Raw genomic sequence first — 17496 nt, 5'->3', positions numbered from 1 at the left:
ATCGAACCGGACCGTACCGGATATGTTGTGTACCAATTTGTGGCGGTGGTACTATTGCCTATTGGTAATACAAAATCCCGGTTCTCAATCCTAATTTCAATTTGGTTAGGTCCATTTTGTTTTCGGTTCGGTGCGACTTCACTTTCAATTCTCTTCCTTCAAGTTTTGTTTTTTCTCTTTCCCTTATCCAAATCGTATATTTATAAAATATCAAATCATATAAAATCAAGCAATCAACGTAGCCTACCAAAAATATTAGCCGTAAGTAACGTTTCCATCTTTGTCTCCATTACAAGACACAAAATAAACCCGAATCCAAATGTTTGTCTCCATTACAACAACTTGTTAGTTTCTTCCTTCTCTTCAGAATCACAATTCAACCTTCAAGTTCAAACTCTACTTTCTTCCTGCACACATCAATTCACAACTCAAGTTTTTTATCGAATCAAAATTAAGTTTAACATGAGATTAGTTGAGACATTGTTTAATTACCTCCTCTTTTTCTTTTACCACTGCTTCGCAACTGTCTAGCTTCAGAAACATTTTCTTCTTGTTTCTTGTTTGATTCAATATCATTCTCTTCATCTTCTTCATTCCCATCTGAATCATTGTTTCCATCATCATTTACCCTAATGATATACACCTGACCAAGCAATATGTTTCAACATTAATGCTAAAAGTGTCCAACTAGCCTATGTTTCAACAAATCAAGATCGTTCAAGTTTACCTTGAATATTGTTGGGGCGATAAGGTGAAACACGACAGCATCTCCATCGACTAACTGATGATCAATGGAGAAACCTCTCCAGCCTCCGCTAAGACCGGTCTTCGCGGCAAGGTATTTCGCCACAAATTCCTCATCTTCCTCGTCAACTAAAGTCATCATTTCATCACGTTTTGGCAGATGTGTCTTGCAAAAACGAAGCGGCAAGCCCTGGTTTACGAAAACGTATGAAAAATCATCGGAGTTTACACTTACTAGGGCTAAGTTTCAGACAGTCTTTTGATACATTGAACATTCAAGTTTCTTGACCTACCAACCAAAAACCTCCGGTGACGTGTGATTGGAGCATTGGTTTGACAAAGCTAGGGAATTCTGGATCTAAGCTTGACTGAAGCGTCTCTGCCTTGTCGACTGCATACATTCTTGCCTCGTCCGAAGCATATACCCGGTTCAGCAGATCTCTTCTTTGATAGCTCCTGCAAAGCCAAAACACATACAACTTATACTGAAAAGTGAAAACTAATTACATCAAATGGTTTTAGAGAAGTTATGTTTAAATTTTAATAGTATATAGAGTGTGGTGGATTGGTCAACCTCCTTGGCCTCTCCAGTGGTTCTAGCCCAAACTGCGAATAAGGATCAAGATAACTCTGATAAATGTGTCATGAGAAACAACTCATGAAACTAGGATTCTCAAAAATAGAACAACAGATCATTCCAAAAACAGACTCACTATCTATCTCGGTACATATAAGAGAGCCTACTATTTTCCACAAAAGATAAAGCATCAAACCCACAAGTTCTTTAACAAACCCCGAGTAAAAAGATCAATGGTAGAAAAAAAGACCTCTTTGTAACTTGGAGGTGGACCCTTAGCACGGCTTGATCTCCTGACCTCCGAGAAATCCACGGGGGTACGCATCGTCCTTGTCTTTGACTACATTTCCAGACAAAATGGCTTTAATTCCATAAAGCAAGAAATGAAGAAATGAGAAGAGTAGAGAACTGAAAAGTTACTGGAGAGGGCTTAGGAGAAGAAGAGACGCGAAGAGATTGAGCAAGCTTGCTGAGATTAAGCTCCCCCATTCTCTTCTTGTTCTCTTCCACCCTATTCAAACGAATCTGCTCATAGCTTAGCTCCGATTCCACCATTTTCTTAGGGTTCCGAAACAGAGATAGAGAGAAACGAAGGAGAAAAAGAGAGATCAAAGTCTTTGACTCTTGAATGCGCTAGAGAGTGACCGTTGGGTTTCTTATTTCACCGCTAGTAGTATATTTTTACTTCTCCATTTTCATTTTTTTTTTATCTAATAAATAGTCTTACGCATTGCGTCTAATCAAACAAATTCAAATTCAAATTATCAACAGTGGCAGTCCTGAGTAAGCACTCCATCGTGATACGTGAAGTAGGTGTATGGGCTTTTATTTTTAGATTAATATTTATTTTCAAATGTTTAAAAGAAAACCATATGATTTGAGCGGTAACGCTTTACATAAGAAGAACTGAAAAAGGTGTCTGTCTATCCACAAACGCATTCAAATCAAATAAATCTACGAAGACAAATCATTTAGGATACTAAGGAATAAAGAAACAAACATGATCCTTTCCTACACAGCTAGCTTAAACCAGAACAAATGCTAAAATGATCCCATGTTCCACAGTTGATGCTATAATCTCTAGTTAGATAATGAGCTTTTTTTTTTTTTAATTGGATAGTGTCATTTCTGTATTTGAATATCGCTTTCGCAGAATTTCCAAGATCCATCTTCTTGCTTCTTCAGCTTATAGCGGATCTTGTAAGTGCTACAGAAAATTTACAAAACGCAGCATCAGTGGAGAATATACGAGCTCAGTCCAAAAGTAAACCGAAAGCAAAAAAGATTTTACCTGTAATATTTTGCGTTTTTGGGCTGAGATTCATCAACTAGTTCTGCTGCTTCCTCTAGAAGGGCCTCGATTTCTGCAGTCTCACCAACAATACCATCTTCAAACGTGTGTGCTTGCAAAATCTCTAGATGAAGCAAAACGAATCTCCAATAAGACGATTTAGCTTTTGCTGTTTCTGCCAACGTTTGCCACTGCAATTCACGTTACCCCAAAAAAAAACATTGAGATTCAATTTTTGTAAATTAACTCAAATAAGCAAAGAAATAGAGTAGATGTTCAGAAATAGTAACCTGGACAAGCATAGATTCATCAAGGACTTCGGAAAGGCTATAAATCTGGTGTGTTGGTCCAAGAGCTTCAGCCTTAATATTTTCCCACTGTCTCACAAGTTCTTCGGCGTCTTCTGTAACCATAGGTCTCTTAAGCACTTCTGACGCGGAATGAGACAATGATGTAGCTGACAGACCAGAGCTTTTCAGATACAAGGCATCTGAATGTTCGCCATGATTCGTCTTTAACATGTCCAAGAGCACTTTGATGTTACCCGCGATACCATTTCTATTCACAGAACCAAGGTTTCTTCTGAAGTTCCCAGACTCTGTTTTAGACAGAAAAGAATCTGATTCTGAATGCGGCCTTGCAGAAACCCATATAGGCAGACTCTGTAGTCTACCAGACCTAATGCCTATTAGTTTTAGAGAGAAGAACACAGTGCAACCCAATAAAGCAACAACAGATACCCTTCCGATCAAACCACTTTGAGAGAGCCAATCATCCCATATTTTACTTTGTTTTACACCCAGGTTTCTCTTCAGCTGGACTGATGGCATACTGGCACCGCTTTCATCAATATTCTTCGCTGATACCACTGGGCTCTGCAAATCTGATGGTGTCAACTGCTCGACAGCTGTATATAGATGTTGTGACGAGTTCATGAACTGCGTAGTCGAAAGTGGTCTTTGGTTTGTCTTGTGATTAATGATCGAAGGTGATCCCATTTTCTTGTTCTCTGGATATTTCTTTTCAGCCCGAAAAAAATTGGCCTGCAGAAAGTTGTAAATATAAATATCTTTCTGCTTAATTATAAAACTGCTACACAGAAGTTCCAAGTTCCAATGATCTGACTCTTACCAAAGATGGTGAACAACCCCTTGTGTCTGGAAAGTTAGCAAGAACAGACTCCGTTAGCCACGCTTCCTGGTCAATTTTATTAGGTAGTGTGTATGAAGATCGATATCAATCTTTTTGAAAAAATTCAGCGCTGGAGAAGAGATGAACATACTTGCATAATTTTCAAATTAAATTTAGTGCATGAACCCAAGGGCTTACTCAAGCAATATTAAGGATTAAGCATATGCACAACTAACCAGAAAAAGAGGTTAGCGGCAGGCATAAACAATGCTGTAAAAGCACTAAAAGCATAATCTATCACTTTGACTACCATCCACTCAACTATTTATTTTCATTTTTCAATTACTGCTGAAACATAGCTCAACCTTACTCATATTCCATTAAAGTTGATAATGCCATTTACATCAAGCATTGGAGGGTGAATCACCCGTAGAGGAATGATTACGTTTGCTCTAGTCCTAGCAACATATGGCACAAATATTTGGTAAGAATCATAAGGTTTACCAATGATGTAGTAGCAGAAGTACTTCTCGACTCTTTTCCCAGGATTGAATTACGGACGGCAGAATCTGAATTTGATTCCAGCTGCTTAAGCTTTTCAAGGGCCTCTGCCTCGGAACCCTGTGCTATCCAACATGTAGGTCCAGTAGCACTTAACTAAATGAACAACGCATGGGTCTTTCGAAGCAAATGAACTTGAAGTAAATAAGATGCAATAGCATAGTTAAAAGGGCAAAAGAATAAAGAAAGCAAGAGAAAAAATACCTGTTTTAAAAGAAATGAGCAAAAAGCTTCCTCAAATTTCAGATCAACACCTTCTGATGTTATGAGACATTCGCATATAATTTTTGCTTTATTAATCTACACAAGCATACTGAATGTTATGCTTTATAAGCAGATAGAATAGAAAAGAAATGGACCACTTGGTTTAAATTTAACAAAAGGAAAGAAAACGAGATATACCGTATCATTTTGCTTGCCTGAAAATCCAACAGCGATATGAGCAAGCAACACCATGTAGAAACAACTAAAATCAATTACCCCTCTTTGATTGTGGGATTCGAGTGATTTTTTATTTTTCCGAGTTATGGCTAAGTCATCCCATGGAAGAAGATCAACAATCTCGGTGGCCAATAACCTGCTAATTGCCTGACTCAGAAAGCATGGCCAGTCTTGAATTTGACATGAAGCTTCAACACTAAGACCCTGTCTGAGCAGTTCGCGTAGCGCTGAAATTGCACCTCGTCTCCTCTCTGCATTTTCTGGCGTGCGAGGCAGGCCCAGTAGATCCAATGTGCATGGTGGTGCAAGCTCCTCTAGTGACTCCTCAATCTGAAAATTTCATTTCAATCCCTTAAAACTCAATATGCTGGTAAATTATGCCTCTGGACACTATGAAGCTCCCTAACATAATTAAATCTACAGTAAGGCATGATCTTGCACTTTTCACATAATCACATTCAAGCCAGAACAGAACAAAAAGTAAACACACAGAAGCTTTATCTATACTGATGCAAGACAGTCGAACCTATTACCTGAGTTAACAATGCAAGTTTCCCAAGAGTAACTTTACTCTTCAGAAAAGATTGAGCACGAGCAAGAGCTTCAAATCCTGGAGAGACCTTGTTAGCCTCGAAAGCAGCCTTGGCAATTGCACACTTCATGGAAAAGAAGCATATTAGAGATAGAAGAAGCAGAGATTAGTGAAAGGTGGTAAATAGTTCCCATTCCTAGTTCATTTGATTTTACCTCAGCAAGTGCCATAGATAAAAATACATCATGAATATATGGCTTCGAATCAAGGTTCCTAAGAGCAGCCCGGCCAATATCCAGCACGAGTTTTTCTTGTCCAACCTGAAACATAGTAGCTCACATCAACGCTTTATTTTCTATCCAAAAATTATTTTCTCTTAACATAAAAGCTAATATCACAACATTAAGAAAAATCAAACTCCCCTTAAGTTTCATAGAAGAAAAGACAAAATTGCATTAAGAAGACGAAGGGTGTTTGTAGAAATGATAAACTAATGAAGAAAGATCAGTACAGAACATTTGCAGGGACAAAACCCAATTACAGCTCAGTGGTAGTACCTCCTGAAGAAGGCATAGAGCACCAGGCAACCATGCCCAAGGAATTCTGAGAGGAGACCGAGGAGCAATCTTTTCTTTTAGGTTACCAGCATATTCTGGTTCAAAAAGAAGTTTGTCCCTAATATCCATGAGAAGATCCTGCACATTAGGATCATTAAGAACAACACATCAAGAAAGTTAAGCCACATTTCCCTTTTCAAGTCTAGTGATAAATTGGTTAGATTCTATGGAGCACTTAAAAAACAGGATCAAACTATAGGTTTTTTAACCTGGCGAGCTACAGCAGCCTCCATAGTATAACCCTCTTCAGCATCAGCTTTTTTCAAATTTATAACCGACTTCACAACCTCGTCTTTCTCGGCTTGATCAGAAACTCCAATAAGCTGCAAATTCAATACCATTAACAACAGTAACATATATATGATCCTGAAATATCGTCTATCAAACAAAACGCTACGTTTCTTACATACACTCTTGTTGCAGAAATGAACTATTATACAATATAAAATTGCTATCGTGTTCTGAAACTCGCCAAATCAAAACATCCCACTGATTCTACAAATTAGAGACTTCATTCCAACAACACGTATCATTCACAACCAAATTTAGGAGGAAAAAAACAAAACAAGTTCCAGTCGCACTTCAGCGAGGAGTAAAGTACCAAATCGGGAGAGATCGTATATACAGGGATTCTGAGGACTAAAAGCCAGTGAAAAGCATAAAATACCTGGTAACAGGTAACCGGGATTTCGATTGTGGAAGTAGAAGCAGCGAGGGAAGAAGTACGAGACGGCGCATTGTCCACGACATGGACACCACCACCACCACCACCAGCATTCAACCTCCTCCGCCCTTCCCGGTGGAACTGCCGCAAAGATGAACCAGAACCCCCAAAGAATTCACCGGATTCGGAACGCACGACGAGGCAGCCTGAGATCTGAAGCTCCGGGCGATCTACGACGAAGCTGGTGCCGCGATTAGAGATTCCGCAAAGCAGACAAGAAGAAGAAGGGAGAACCGGAAATGTGTAAGCCAGTGGCATTGCTCAAACAGCTTGAGAAGACGAACGAACCCTAGAAGAAGTAGAGTGAAGCTATAATCATGCTTTATATATGTGGATTTTTCAGAGAGGAGAAAAAATTCGGGAAATTGGTCTTTGAAGAAGCCTTTTAACAGCGATTTTGCCTTATTCTGAATGTTAGCGTCTCGTCTTCTGACGATAAAGTAACCCGCTGACGAGAAGAGAGGCTCTAGCAAACCCAAGACGTGAACGAGACGTGGTCACGTGTCACGTCACGTGGATAATAGAGAAGCTTCTGGAGATTATTTTTTCTCTCTCACGCTGGGCCTNACATATATATGATCCTGAAATATCGTCTATCAAACAAAACGCTACGTTTCTTACATACACTCTTGTTGCAGAAATGAACTATTATACAATATAAAATTGCTATCGTGTTCTGAAACTCGCCAAATCAAAACATCCCACTGATTCTACAAATTAGAGACTTCATTCCAACAACACGTATCATTCACAACCAAATTTAGGAGGAAAAAAACAAAACAAGTTCCAGTCGCACTTCAGCGAGGAGTAAAGTACCAAATCGGGAGAGATCGTATATACAGGGATTCTGAGGACTAAAAGCCAGTGAAAAGCATAAAATACCTGGTAACAGGTAACCGGGATTTCGATTGTGGAAGTAGAAGCAGCGAGGGAAGAAGTACGAGACGGCGCATTGTCCACGACATGGACACCACCACCACCACCACCAGCATTCAACCTCCTCCGCCCTTCCCGGTGGAACTGCCGCAAAGATGAACCAGAACCCCCAAAGAATTCACCGGATTCGGAACGCACGACGAGGCAGCCTGAGATCTGAAGCTCCGGGCGATCTACGACGAAGCTGGTGCCGCGATTAGAGATTCCGCAAAGCAGACAAGAAGAAGAAGGGAGAACCGGAAACGTGTAAGCCAGTGGCATTGCTCAAACAGCTTGAGAAGACGAACGAACCCTAGAAGAAGTAGAGTGAAGCTAGAATCATGGTTTTTATATGTGGATTTCTTTTTCTCAGGAGGAGAAAATTTCGGGAATTTGGTCTTTGAAGAAGCCTTTAACAGCGATTTTGCATTTTCTGAATGTTGTTAAAGCGTTTTCTGACGATAAGGTAACCCGCTGAGCAGAAGAGAGGCTCTCGCAAACCCCAAGACGTGACGAGACGTGGTCACGTGGGATAATAGAGAAGCTTCTGGAGATTATTTTCCTTCTCGGTTAATTTGATCCACGTTGGGCCTTTCACACTTTTCCCAGACCTAATAACACTGGGCCTTTTTATCAATTAGTTTGGTTTGTTTGACTGATATATGAGAAAACCAAGTAAAATTATTATTTGTGTAATCTATATCTACATTTTTTAAGTACATTTTGTGTTATACCCTTTTCCTTTTGTTTATTTAAAATTTTTATTTACAAAATTGATCTCTACATATTTGCAAAAAATCAGTAAGTAAAATATGGAAAATAAATTTCGATTACACTAATAATATACCTTAAATATCAAAAAATTAATTAGTTCTTAAATTATCTCTACCATCAATTTTTATTTTCCTTTTAAATTAAAAGATTTGAATAGTTTAGATTTTAAAAATGGAAATAATAATATCTTACATATTCAATGTCGATATTTGAAAAATTATGTATTAATATTTACTAACTGATTTTATCTTTTACATAAACCATATTATTCTCTCAAGATTTTGATTTCTTAATATGGAAACACTTTTAATCGAAAACTTATATTTGATATATAATAATGTTGAACAGAATCATAAAATATAGCAAATGGAAACTAACTAAAACCCCTTACAAATTCAAACTAAAACTAATGTTGAACAGGGTGTAGCTCACTGCAGCAACCTTACAAATTCAATAAGAAACAATGGAGGAGCAAGAAGTGTATTAAATTCTTATTGGTGCATTAAAAAGATTGTACTAAAAAGTTATTACGTTAATGCTTCTATGTTATATTTTCCTTTCAATGGGATCTAGAAAGACTTTCTCCTTTTTGAATTTTATTTCAAAATCGGTGGATGATTTAAAGGGATCCACTTTCCCTTTCTTATTTATTTAAGCGTTTTTCTAATAATTATTTCCATATGTGAATACTCTATATACTCTTTAATGTTATAAAAAAATTGTACATATCAACTGTTTTGCAGTTGACTAAAGTCTTTTACTTTAGTTTTTCCTTTTGTTTTGTGTTTAAGAATTGACTAAAACAATGATAATAATTTTTTTCTAAAATGTCACATTAAATATGTGGAAAACCACCATATAATTTGTTTTATTTTTTATTTTCTTGAGGAATTACCAATAATATTAAAATTCTCATTTATTATCATAAACTATATATATTGCCATGAAAATATTATAAATTATAAAAATACGCTAATTTGGTAAAATAATTAACATAATTAAAGTTGATAAAAAAAACTTATTTTGATTTTGGTGGGACGGGTTGGTATTAGTCCCATATAGGGAGTTAAATGGAATTGTTTTTTTTTTTTAAACACTTTTAGATGTGTACCAGGAGATAAATGTATTACGAGACTCCACGGGTTAAAACCTTGAAAACACTACAAAAATCTTATGCTTTGAATACTAATATCAAATACCTATAAAACTTTATATTTTAAAAATTGTTCTCTGGTACACCGAGTAAATCCAATAAATATTCATAATTATACAATCTAAAAATTAATAAAATAATAATAAAATAAAAAATAAATACAACATAATTTTAAATGCAAAATATTGTCCGCGATGTACCGCGGGTTAAATCCTAGTTTATATTAACATTTTTTAAGTACATTTTGGTTTATGCCCCTTTAAGTTTTACTTATTATTTTTTTTTTTACAACATTAACCCCTAAAACAATTCCATAAATAATATTGCAAAGAAACTCAAATACTAAACTTTCTTAAATTGACCAACATTTGTTACATTTATTACCATAAAATCTTAACAACATCTATACATTTCGATTTTTCCAAAAACAACTCTATCCATTAAAATTTTAATCCATTAAATCTCCAAAATTATTTTTATGGATGCTAAAATCTCAAATTTAAATGATATACAACAGATTTTCCATAACAAAAGTTTACAATATCCATAATTATATTAACATTAATAATTTTCCTAAACCGAAAAATCCAATTATAAAATGTCACATTAAATATGTTGAAAACCTCCCATATAATTTGGTTTATTTTTTATTTTTTGAGGAATTACGAAAAAATAAAATTCTATTAATTATCATAAACTATATATATTGACATGGAAAAATTATAAACTATAAAAATATGCTAATTTGGTAAAACAATTAAAATAATTAAACTTGATAAAAAATTATTTTGATTAATATTTTTTACGCAAAAACTTATTTTGATTTTGATGAGACGGTTGGCATTAATCCCATATAGGGAGTTAAGTGGAATTATTTTTTTAAAAAACACTTTTAGATGTGTAGCAGGAGATAAATATATTATTAGATTATACATATACCACACGGCTTAAAACCTTGAAAACACTACAAAAATCCTATACTTGAATACTTATATCAAATACCTATAAAATTATATATTTTAAAAATTAATAAAATAATAATAAAATAACAAATAAATACAAAATAAATTTTAAATTTTTAAAATTAAAAATATTATCCCGCGGTGTACCGCGGGTTAAATCCTAGTTTGGTTTAAATTCAATTAATATTATTCACCTAGATAAAATACAAAAAAAAAAAAAAAACAAATTATGACCAATGTTAATGGTAAACCTATTTTCACCAAGCTTAAAAGAAAAATCAACAAAAGAAGAAAACAAGGTTTTCAGAGAGATTAAGAGTTGTTCTTAGAGAACTTTTTGTGTATTTGTTTTAGTGGTTAGTTTTTGTTTATTTAGGAAAAAAAAAAGATCTTTTACCATTTAAGAATTTGCCACATCCTGAGATGATTGCAAATCTTGAATCGAATATTCAATTGCTGGATGTTCAAATCTCAAATTGTGGTCAGTTTGATGCTCTTGTAGCTCTTAAGATGCTTAAGAAAAAGCGGTCACTGTTTGCCTCTCTCATTGCAGAGGAAGAGGCCCTTGTGAAGTCGGCCGAGACTTGGAAGATAAACGACACTAAAGAAATTTGGAACGAAGCCTGCACAGTCATTTATGATGAAGTTGTAGCACTCTTGCCTCCTGATGATCGCAAGCCTTTGCAAATTTGGAACGAAGCCTGCACAGTCATGCTATGCTTGATACACAGCGGTTGCCTTTTGAAGTTAGTGATATGCAAGTTATAAATCACCACTACAGAGGAGGAAGCTCAAGCAGCTCAAGCTCAAGACGAAGAACTTGAAGAGTCTCAGTCCTGTGGAAAGGCGCAAACGAACGTGAAAAGAAAGCTCACTTTTAATTATGCGCCAATTAGTTATTTAAGGATCGTTTGTAATATAGTCTATGCCTGAAACTTTCGAAGTTAAAGTTCACATTAATGATATGGTAATGTTTTTTTTTTCCCTCATCAGAAAAAAAAAAAAAAAAAAAAAAAAAAAAAAACAAGATTTAAGATATTTTCTGGTCATAATATAATTGGAGGATAAACAAAGTAGCAGCAACACAACACTTAAAACACATTTGGCTATGCGAGAACCACGTTTCGTTTCTTGCAAATCAGCCCCTCTTTTTTTCAATTTTTGTCTCGACTTTAGAAAATGTAATTACTAATAACCAAAGGATTCAGAAGAAAAAAAAAATCAAAATACCATTTTAACGAAATAGAGAATATTTTTTCACAATAATTTTGTGTGTTGTACAAGAAATGAAGGATTCATTTTTCTTTTATTAATTTACATTTTTTTTTTCCTTTCTACAAGCAAAAACAAAAGCACAAAAAGATAAAAACCTCATCTCTGCCGTTGGGTTTTTTATTTTTACTTGCTTATTGCAAATCCAACCTTATATTTTGCCTCTAGCAGTCTTCGCCGGGGAAATTTTTTTATTTCCGGTAGCTATGCTACGAACCGTCTCTTGTTTAGCTTCGCGTAGTTCGTCCTCTCTATTCTTTCGCTTCTTCCGTCAGTTCCCTCGCTCTTACATGTCTCTCACATCATCCACGGCCGCTCTCCGTGTCCCCAGTCGCAGCCTTCGCCGGATTTCCTCTCCTTCAGTCGCCGGAAGACGTTTATTCCTCCGACGAGGTTTGAGGATTCCATCCACTGCTCTTCGCAGTGTCAGTGGGCAGTTCTCTCGCCTCTCTGTTCGCGCCGTCGCCACACAACCCGCACCACTTTATCCTGGTTGGGATTTTTTCACATAATACTTTATTTTTTCTGTTTTAGAAGTTTGATTGTTTAATGATTTGTTCTCTTAGTTTAGATTTCAGATTATATCTCTTTAATAGACGTGTTTAGGTGATAGTGTTGTCTTATCAATTTCACAAATGTTTTTTTAATTGGTTTTTGGGATTTAGATATAGGTCGAGATGAGGCTGAGAAGCTTGGATTTGAAAAAGTGTCGGAAGAATTCATCTCTGAGTGTAAATCAAAGGCGATTCTCTTCAAACACAAGAAAACTGGTTGCGAGGTGATGTCTGTGTCAAATGAAGATGAGAACAAAGTGTTCGGCGTTGTTTTCAGGACTCCTCCGTAAGTCTAGCTCATCAGAATTTTTGTCTTTGTATAAAAGGCTACTTGAGTGTTTATTAGGTAGGCTATTTGAATTGGTACCTAGGGCTTCACTTCTGGAATTTTAACTAATCGAATTGGTCAAAAGTTTCAATTTTAGTCCTATAAAAATTTGGTCAAGTCATTTCGTTTTTGGTACTTGTAAAGTGGTTGGAGGTCAATAACTTGTTAGATTACAAAGACGATATGAGTGACTGTACATTCAGTTGATATTGACAAGGCAACCTCCTTGTAAAAGGGATCTTAAGTTAAGGGTTGCGAAACTTTTATTGGATGTGATTTATAGATCACCGTTTTGTCTTAAATGCAGGAAGAATTCCACTGGCATTCCGCACATACTGGAACATAGCGTTCTATGTGGGTCAAGAAAGTACCCGCTTAAAGAGCCATTTGTTGAACTACTCAAGGGAAGTTTGCATACTTTTCTAAATGCTTTCACATATCCTGATAGGACCTGCTACCCAGTTGCTTCCACAAATACAAAGGTAAAATGAGCCAAATATAAAAGTCCTCCATTTGTTGTCCTCGAGGATCTAACCTATTTCTTTCTGATATTGTTATCTAAATTTAGTGTTTTTCTGATCACATTTCATTACTACCTATGTAGGATTTTTACAATCTTGTCGATGTATATTTGGATGCTGTCTTCTTCCCCAAGTGTGTGGATGATGTGCACACTTTTCAGCAAGAGGGCTGGCACTATGAGCTTAATGATCCCTCAGAAGACATATCTTACAAAGGTTTTATTTACCAAGGGTGCCTTTTTATAGAGCTATTTTCCTCTACTTAATAGTGTCTTAGCATTGGTATTATCTTTTTATCTGCTACTTTATATGTACTCACTCATACTATCTCATCGTTTATGCTTGATTTCAGGTGTTGTTTTTAATGAGATGAAAGGTGTCTATTCACAGCCTGATAACATTTTGGGGCGAATTGCTCAACAGGCAAGTTTTGGGTTTTGTTGACAATAACTGCCAGTTTCTCGAGAAATCTCTTTTAGTTCATTTTTGTAGTGGGTTCTAGTTGATACTGAATTATATGTGTAGTTGATCTTTTCTAGTGTTTACTAATGCACCTGATTATATGTGCATTACATACCATATTTGCATATTAGCTTTGAATTGCCAGAGATTCTGAAGTTGAAGTTCACAAAAAATGTTGGTTTTGACCTTATTAAACAATGAAGTGATGAAGCCATTTGAATTATAAACCTATCTTTCTTGAACATGCTGCTTGGACACTTGGTACCGAAAACATTGTTAGATAATCTGATATCATATTTTCTCGAAATTGTGGTCCTGATGAAATGACTTACTACTGTTTTCTCTTTTATTAGGCCTTATCCCCAGAAAATACATATGGTGTTGACAGTGGAGGTGATCCGAAAGATATCCCTAAGCTGACGTTCGAGGAATTTAAGGTTTGTTTAAAGTCAAATTATCATGCTAGTATACTGGTATAGGAGCCGGAGCGTAATGGTATGTGTATCCTCTGATGCATAGTATATAATATATATTTCTTGTGATGGGAAAATTTTAGGATTTCCACCGTCAGTATTATCACCCAAGCAATGCCAGAATCTGGTTCTATGGAGATGATGATCCTGTTCATCGCCTTCGTGTCTTGAGTGGTAAGGAGTAATATCTCCTTGTCTTACTAGAAATGATCTTTTTATTATTTGAGTTTGTTTTCTATGTTGATTTTGAAATTCATCTTATATCTTATATCTGCAGAATACTTGGACATGTTTGAAGCAAGTCCATCTCGCGATAGTTCGAAAATTGAACCTCAAAAGTTATTCTCTCAGCCTATCAGACTAGTTGAGAAATATCCTGTTGGTCGAGATGGTGACCTTAAAAAGAAGCACATGTTGTGCGTTAACTGGCTATTGTCTGAGAAGCCCTTGGACTTGCAAACTCAACTCGCACTTGGGTTCTTGGATCATCTTATGCTGGGGACTCCTGCTTCACCACTAAGAAAAATCTTATTGGAAAGCGGTTTAGGAGAAGCTCTTGTCAGTAGTGGGATGTCAGACGAACTCTTGCAACCCCAGTTCAGTATTGGTTTGAAAGGTGTTTCCGAAGATAATGTGCAAAAGGTTGAAGAGTTAATCATGAATACTCTGAAAAAGTTGGCAGAAGATGGGTTTGACAATGATGCTTTGGAGGCATCCATGAATACAATTGAGTTTTCTCTGAGGGAAAACAACACAGGATCTTTCCCTCGTGGTTTATCACTTATGCTCCAATCTATTGTAAGTTTATATGCATTTATGCGTACGTTTCTGTCTATTCAGGTATCACTCCTTATTTGATTATTGGCTGTGTAGGCAAAATGGATATACGATATGGATCCTTTTGAGCCATTAAAGTATACGGAACCATTGAAGGCCTTGAAAACCAGAATAGCTAAGGAGGGATCCAAGGCTGTCTTTTCCCCACTGATAGAGCAGTTTATTTTAAACAACTCGCATCGTGTTACCATAGAGATGCAGGTATTCTTCTATTACAAGTTTCCCATTGCAATTTACTGTTTGTTAGGTTTCGTGCTAAAAACTAGTTTTTGTCAGCCTGATCCCGAAAAAGCTACTCAAGAGGAAGTGGAAGAGAAAAATATCTTGGAAAAAGTTAAAGCAAGTATGACAGAAGAAGATCTTGCAGAGCTAGCGCGTGCTACAGAGGAGCTGAAATTGAAACAAGAAACTCCTGACCCTCCTGAAGCACTGAGATGTGTCCCAAGTTTGAACTTAAGTGACATTCCAAAAGAACCTACTTATGTTCCCACTGAGGTAATCATTTTTGCTAGCCTTTGCTCCTGTTGTATTTCCTTACATTTTCCAAGCTTGCGAATTTTACTGATATGAAAGTTATAAACAATAGGTTGGAAATATCAACGGTGTGAAGGTTTTGCGGCATGATCTTTTCACAAATGATATTATCTACGCTGAAGTAGTCTTTGATATGGGTTCGCTGAAACATGAGCTTCTTCCGCTAGTACCACTTTTCTGGTATGATTTAAGCTTTCTTATGATTTTCTTTTGAGTTTTTTTGCCAAGTTTTTCCACAATGGTGTGTGGTGGAAATACTAATGAAGAATTTTGCTAGATTCTCCCATGCATTTTCTGTTTACTCCCGAATTTCCTGATAACTTATATTTAAGATCCCAATGCTAACTATTCGTCATAGCTTCCTTGTAATTTCTTTGATTCGTTTGATTGGCCTTCTGCTTTATGCCAGAAACTTGCATACTATAGTTCTATAGTTTGTTCACTTAAAACAATGTTGACTGTTTCTGGTGTGATTTCTTTATCAGGGTAATTCATGGTGCTTGATTTTCAAAAGCATAGGAAATTTTCGTATTTTAGAAAGTAGTGATTACTTTGGCAGCTGTCGTAGTGAATGTTTTGTTTGCAACTGATAAAATTGTTTTTTTGACAGTCAATCATTACTGGAGATGGGCACAAAAGATTTGACTTTTGTGCAACTTAATCAGTTGATTGGAAGGAAAACGGGAGGGATATCAGTTTATCCACTTACATCATCAGTGAGGGGTAAGGAGGAACCATGCAGCAAAATTATCGTACGTGGAAAATCCATGGCTGGACGTGCTGAAGACCTTTTTAACCTGGTACTTTGTCATTTGACATTCCTTGCTTTAGATTATGGCATTGTTCTCTAGATATATCTATGTTGGGATATGGGATATGTAGAGCTGACTACCTGATAGATCATGTTTTCTTGGGTCTCCAAGAGATATAGTGCAGCGGTTAATTTCTGCTGCATCCTATAGATAGTTTGCTTAATGTGTTCTACCAATTTCCTTGTCTCCATGTTCAATGTGTTATGGGATGTGTAGAGATGTCCACCTGATGAATCTTGTTTTCTTGGGTCTCCAAGAGATGTAGTGCAGCTGCTATTGTATATATCTTTATTGTTATCTTTTTTTACAAAATACAAAAGTGCTGCCTCTCTCATCTCTTTACCCATGTCTCTTTTTTCTCTGTCTTTCCTATGAGTGTACTGAATTATCGTACACAGTGTCTGTTAATATATATAATGTAACCTTAGAAAATTTATTCAATGCCTTTTTCAATGCCTTTCATGAAATACAGTCATGGTCCAACTAAACATTTCTTCAGTCCCATATATTATTTAAGTTCTGTTGAACTTATTGGTTGACTTTTATTTTGTTGCTTTTGTCTTGCTGCAGATGAATTGCTTATTGCAAGAGGTTCAATTTACAGATCAGCAGCGGTTTAAACAATTTGTCTCTCAAAGCAGAGCACGGATGGAGGTATGCACACTGTAGTAGAGTTTTGTCATTCTCCCTTTTGCATGATAAGTGAAACTTGAAAGTAGTAGTATAAACATCACTTTTGCATTCAATGCAGAACCGATTGAGGGGAAGTGGCCATGGAATTGCTGCGGCGAGGATGGATGCAATGTTGAACATTGCTGGATGGATGTCTGAACAGATGGGTGGTCTCAGGTTGGAACTTAAGATTTCAAAATTCTTTATTTGACTTTTAATGTACCCCTCGTTTAAATCCTATTCTCTTTTTTAGTGTGGATCGTTATTGAGAATGAATTTTATTCACATTGTAGAGTTATCCTCTATTATTAGTTTAAGACTATAGGAACCTAACAAAGATGAACATCTCTGTTTTGTAGTTATCTTGAATTTTTACATACCCTTGAAAAGAAAGTGGATGAAGATTGGGAAGGGATTTCATCTTCACTTGAGGAGATCAGAAGATCTCTCCTTGCCAAGAATGGTTGCATAGTTAATATGACTGCTGATGGGAAGTCTCTCACCAACGTTGAAAAATCTGTTGCGAAATTTCTTGATTTACTCCCTGAGAACCCGTCTGGTGGGCTTGTCACTTGGGATGGTCGACTTCCTCTGAGAAATGAAGCTATT

The 17496-nt window shown here is 36.2% G+C and overlaps 3 protein-coding genes across 4 annotated transcripts in view; 1 reads left to right on the top strand and 2 right to left on the bottom strand.

The window, feature by feature from the left end:
* LOC104746303 (B3 domain-containing protein At3g19184-like) lies at positions 247-1986 on the bottom strand. The gene is made up of 7 exons (XM_010467749.1): positions 1742-1986; positions 1572-1661; positions 1319-1350; positions 1038-1200; positions 728-934; positions 493-643; positions 247-407 (listed from the first exon to the last, which is right to left on the bottom strand). The coding sequence occupies exons 1-7, from the start codon at positions 1874-1876 to the stop codon at positions 397-399; spliced, it is 789 nt and encodes a 262-aa protein (XP_010466051.1). The 5' UTR covers positions 1877-1986; the 3' UTR covers positions 247-396.
* LOC104746302 (plastid division protein CDP1, chloroplastic) lies at positions 2223-7999 on the bottom strand. 2 transcript variants are annotated; one of them, XM_010467748.2, is made up of 12 exons: positions 7501-7999; positions 6104-6217; positions 5835-5972; positions 5493-5597; positions 5279-5401; positions 4707-5075; positions 4509-4604; positions 4248-4364; positions 3744-3809; positions 2903-3655; positions 2613-2803; positions 2223-2528 (listed from the first exon to the last, which is right to left on the bottom strand). In XM_010467748.2, exons 1-12 carry the CDS (start codon positions 7813-7815, stop codon positions 2444-2446), a joined length of 2472 nt encoding a protein of 823 aa, XP_010466050.1. In that variant the 5' UTR covers positions 7816-7999; the 3' UTR covers positions 2223-2443. The 2 variants fall into 2 exon arrangements, with proteins under 2 accessions (XP_010466050.1, XP_010466049.1); XM_010467747.2 differs by lacking the exon at positions 7501-7999 and adding an exon at positions 6562-7049.
* LOC104746301 (presequence protease 1, chloroplastic/mitochondrial) overlaps positions 11796-17496 on the top strand; it is a gene marked incomplete in the record, with an annotated part of 7294 nt that continues 1593 nt past the window's right edge. Inside the window, 15 exon segments of the mRNA XM_019237250.1 lie at positions 11796-12186; positions 12360-12534; positions 12884-13058; positions 13181-13313; positions 13450-13520; positions 13913-13996; positions 14116-14206; positions 14310-14830; positions 14906-15070; positions 15146-15364; positions 15456-15583; positions 16014-16203; positions 16786-16869; positions 16967-17064; positions 17247-17496. Of these exon segments, the coding sequence (XP_019092795.1) occupies positions 11901-12186; positions 12360-12534; positions 12884-13058; positions 13181-13313; positions 13450-13520; positions 13913-13996; positions 14116-14206; positions 14310-14830; positions 14906-15070; positions 15146-15364; positions 15456-15583; positions 16014-16203; positions 16786-16869; positions 16967-17064; positions 17247-17496 (2670 nt within the window).

Source organism: Camelina sativa, chromosome 15 (assembly GCF_000633955.1).
Source record: "Camelina sativa cultivar DH55 chromosome 15, Cs, whole genome shotgun sequence".
Lineage (NCBI taxonomy): Eukaryota > Viridiplantae > Streptophyta > Magnoliopsida > Brassicales > Brassicaceae > Camelina > Camelina sativa.
This window is presented reverse-complemented; position numbering and strand designations above follow the sequence as displayed.

Bases quoted from the DNA above. Each gene is read 5' to 3' on its own strand.
- LOC104746303 (XM_010467749.1), bottom strand. From the start codon at position 1,876: ATGGTGGAATCGGAGCTAAGCTATGAGCAGATTCGTTTGAATAGGGTG. The intron at 1,351-1,571 runs GTCTTTTTTTCT...CCTTATTCGCAG, and splicing joins CACCTCCAAGTTACAAAGAG to TTTGGGCTAGAACCACTGGA. The intron at 935-1,037 runs GTAGGTCAAGAA...TTCGTAAACCAG, and splicing joins TCACCGGAGGTTTTTGGTTG to GGCTTGCCGCTTCGTTTTTG.
- LOC104746302 (XM_010467748.2), bottom strand. From the start codon at position 7,815: ATGCCACTGGCTTACACGTTTCCGGTTCTCCCTTCTTCTTCTTGTCTG. The intron at 3,656-3,743 runs GTAAGAGTCAGA...AACTTTCTGCAG, and splicing joins GGGGTTGTTCACCATCTTTG to GCCAATTTTTTTCGGGCTGA. The intron at 2,804-2,902 runs GTTACTATTTCT...CGTGAATTGCAG, and splicing joins ATGAATCTATGCTTGTCCAG to TGGCAAACGTTGGCAGAAAC.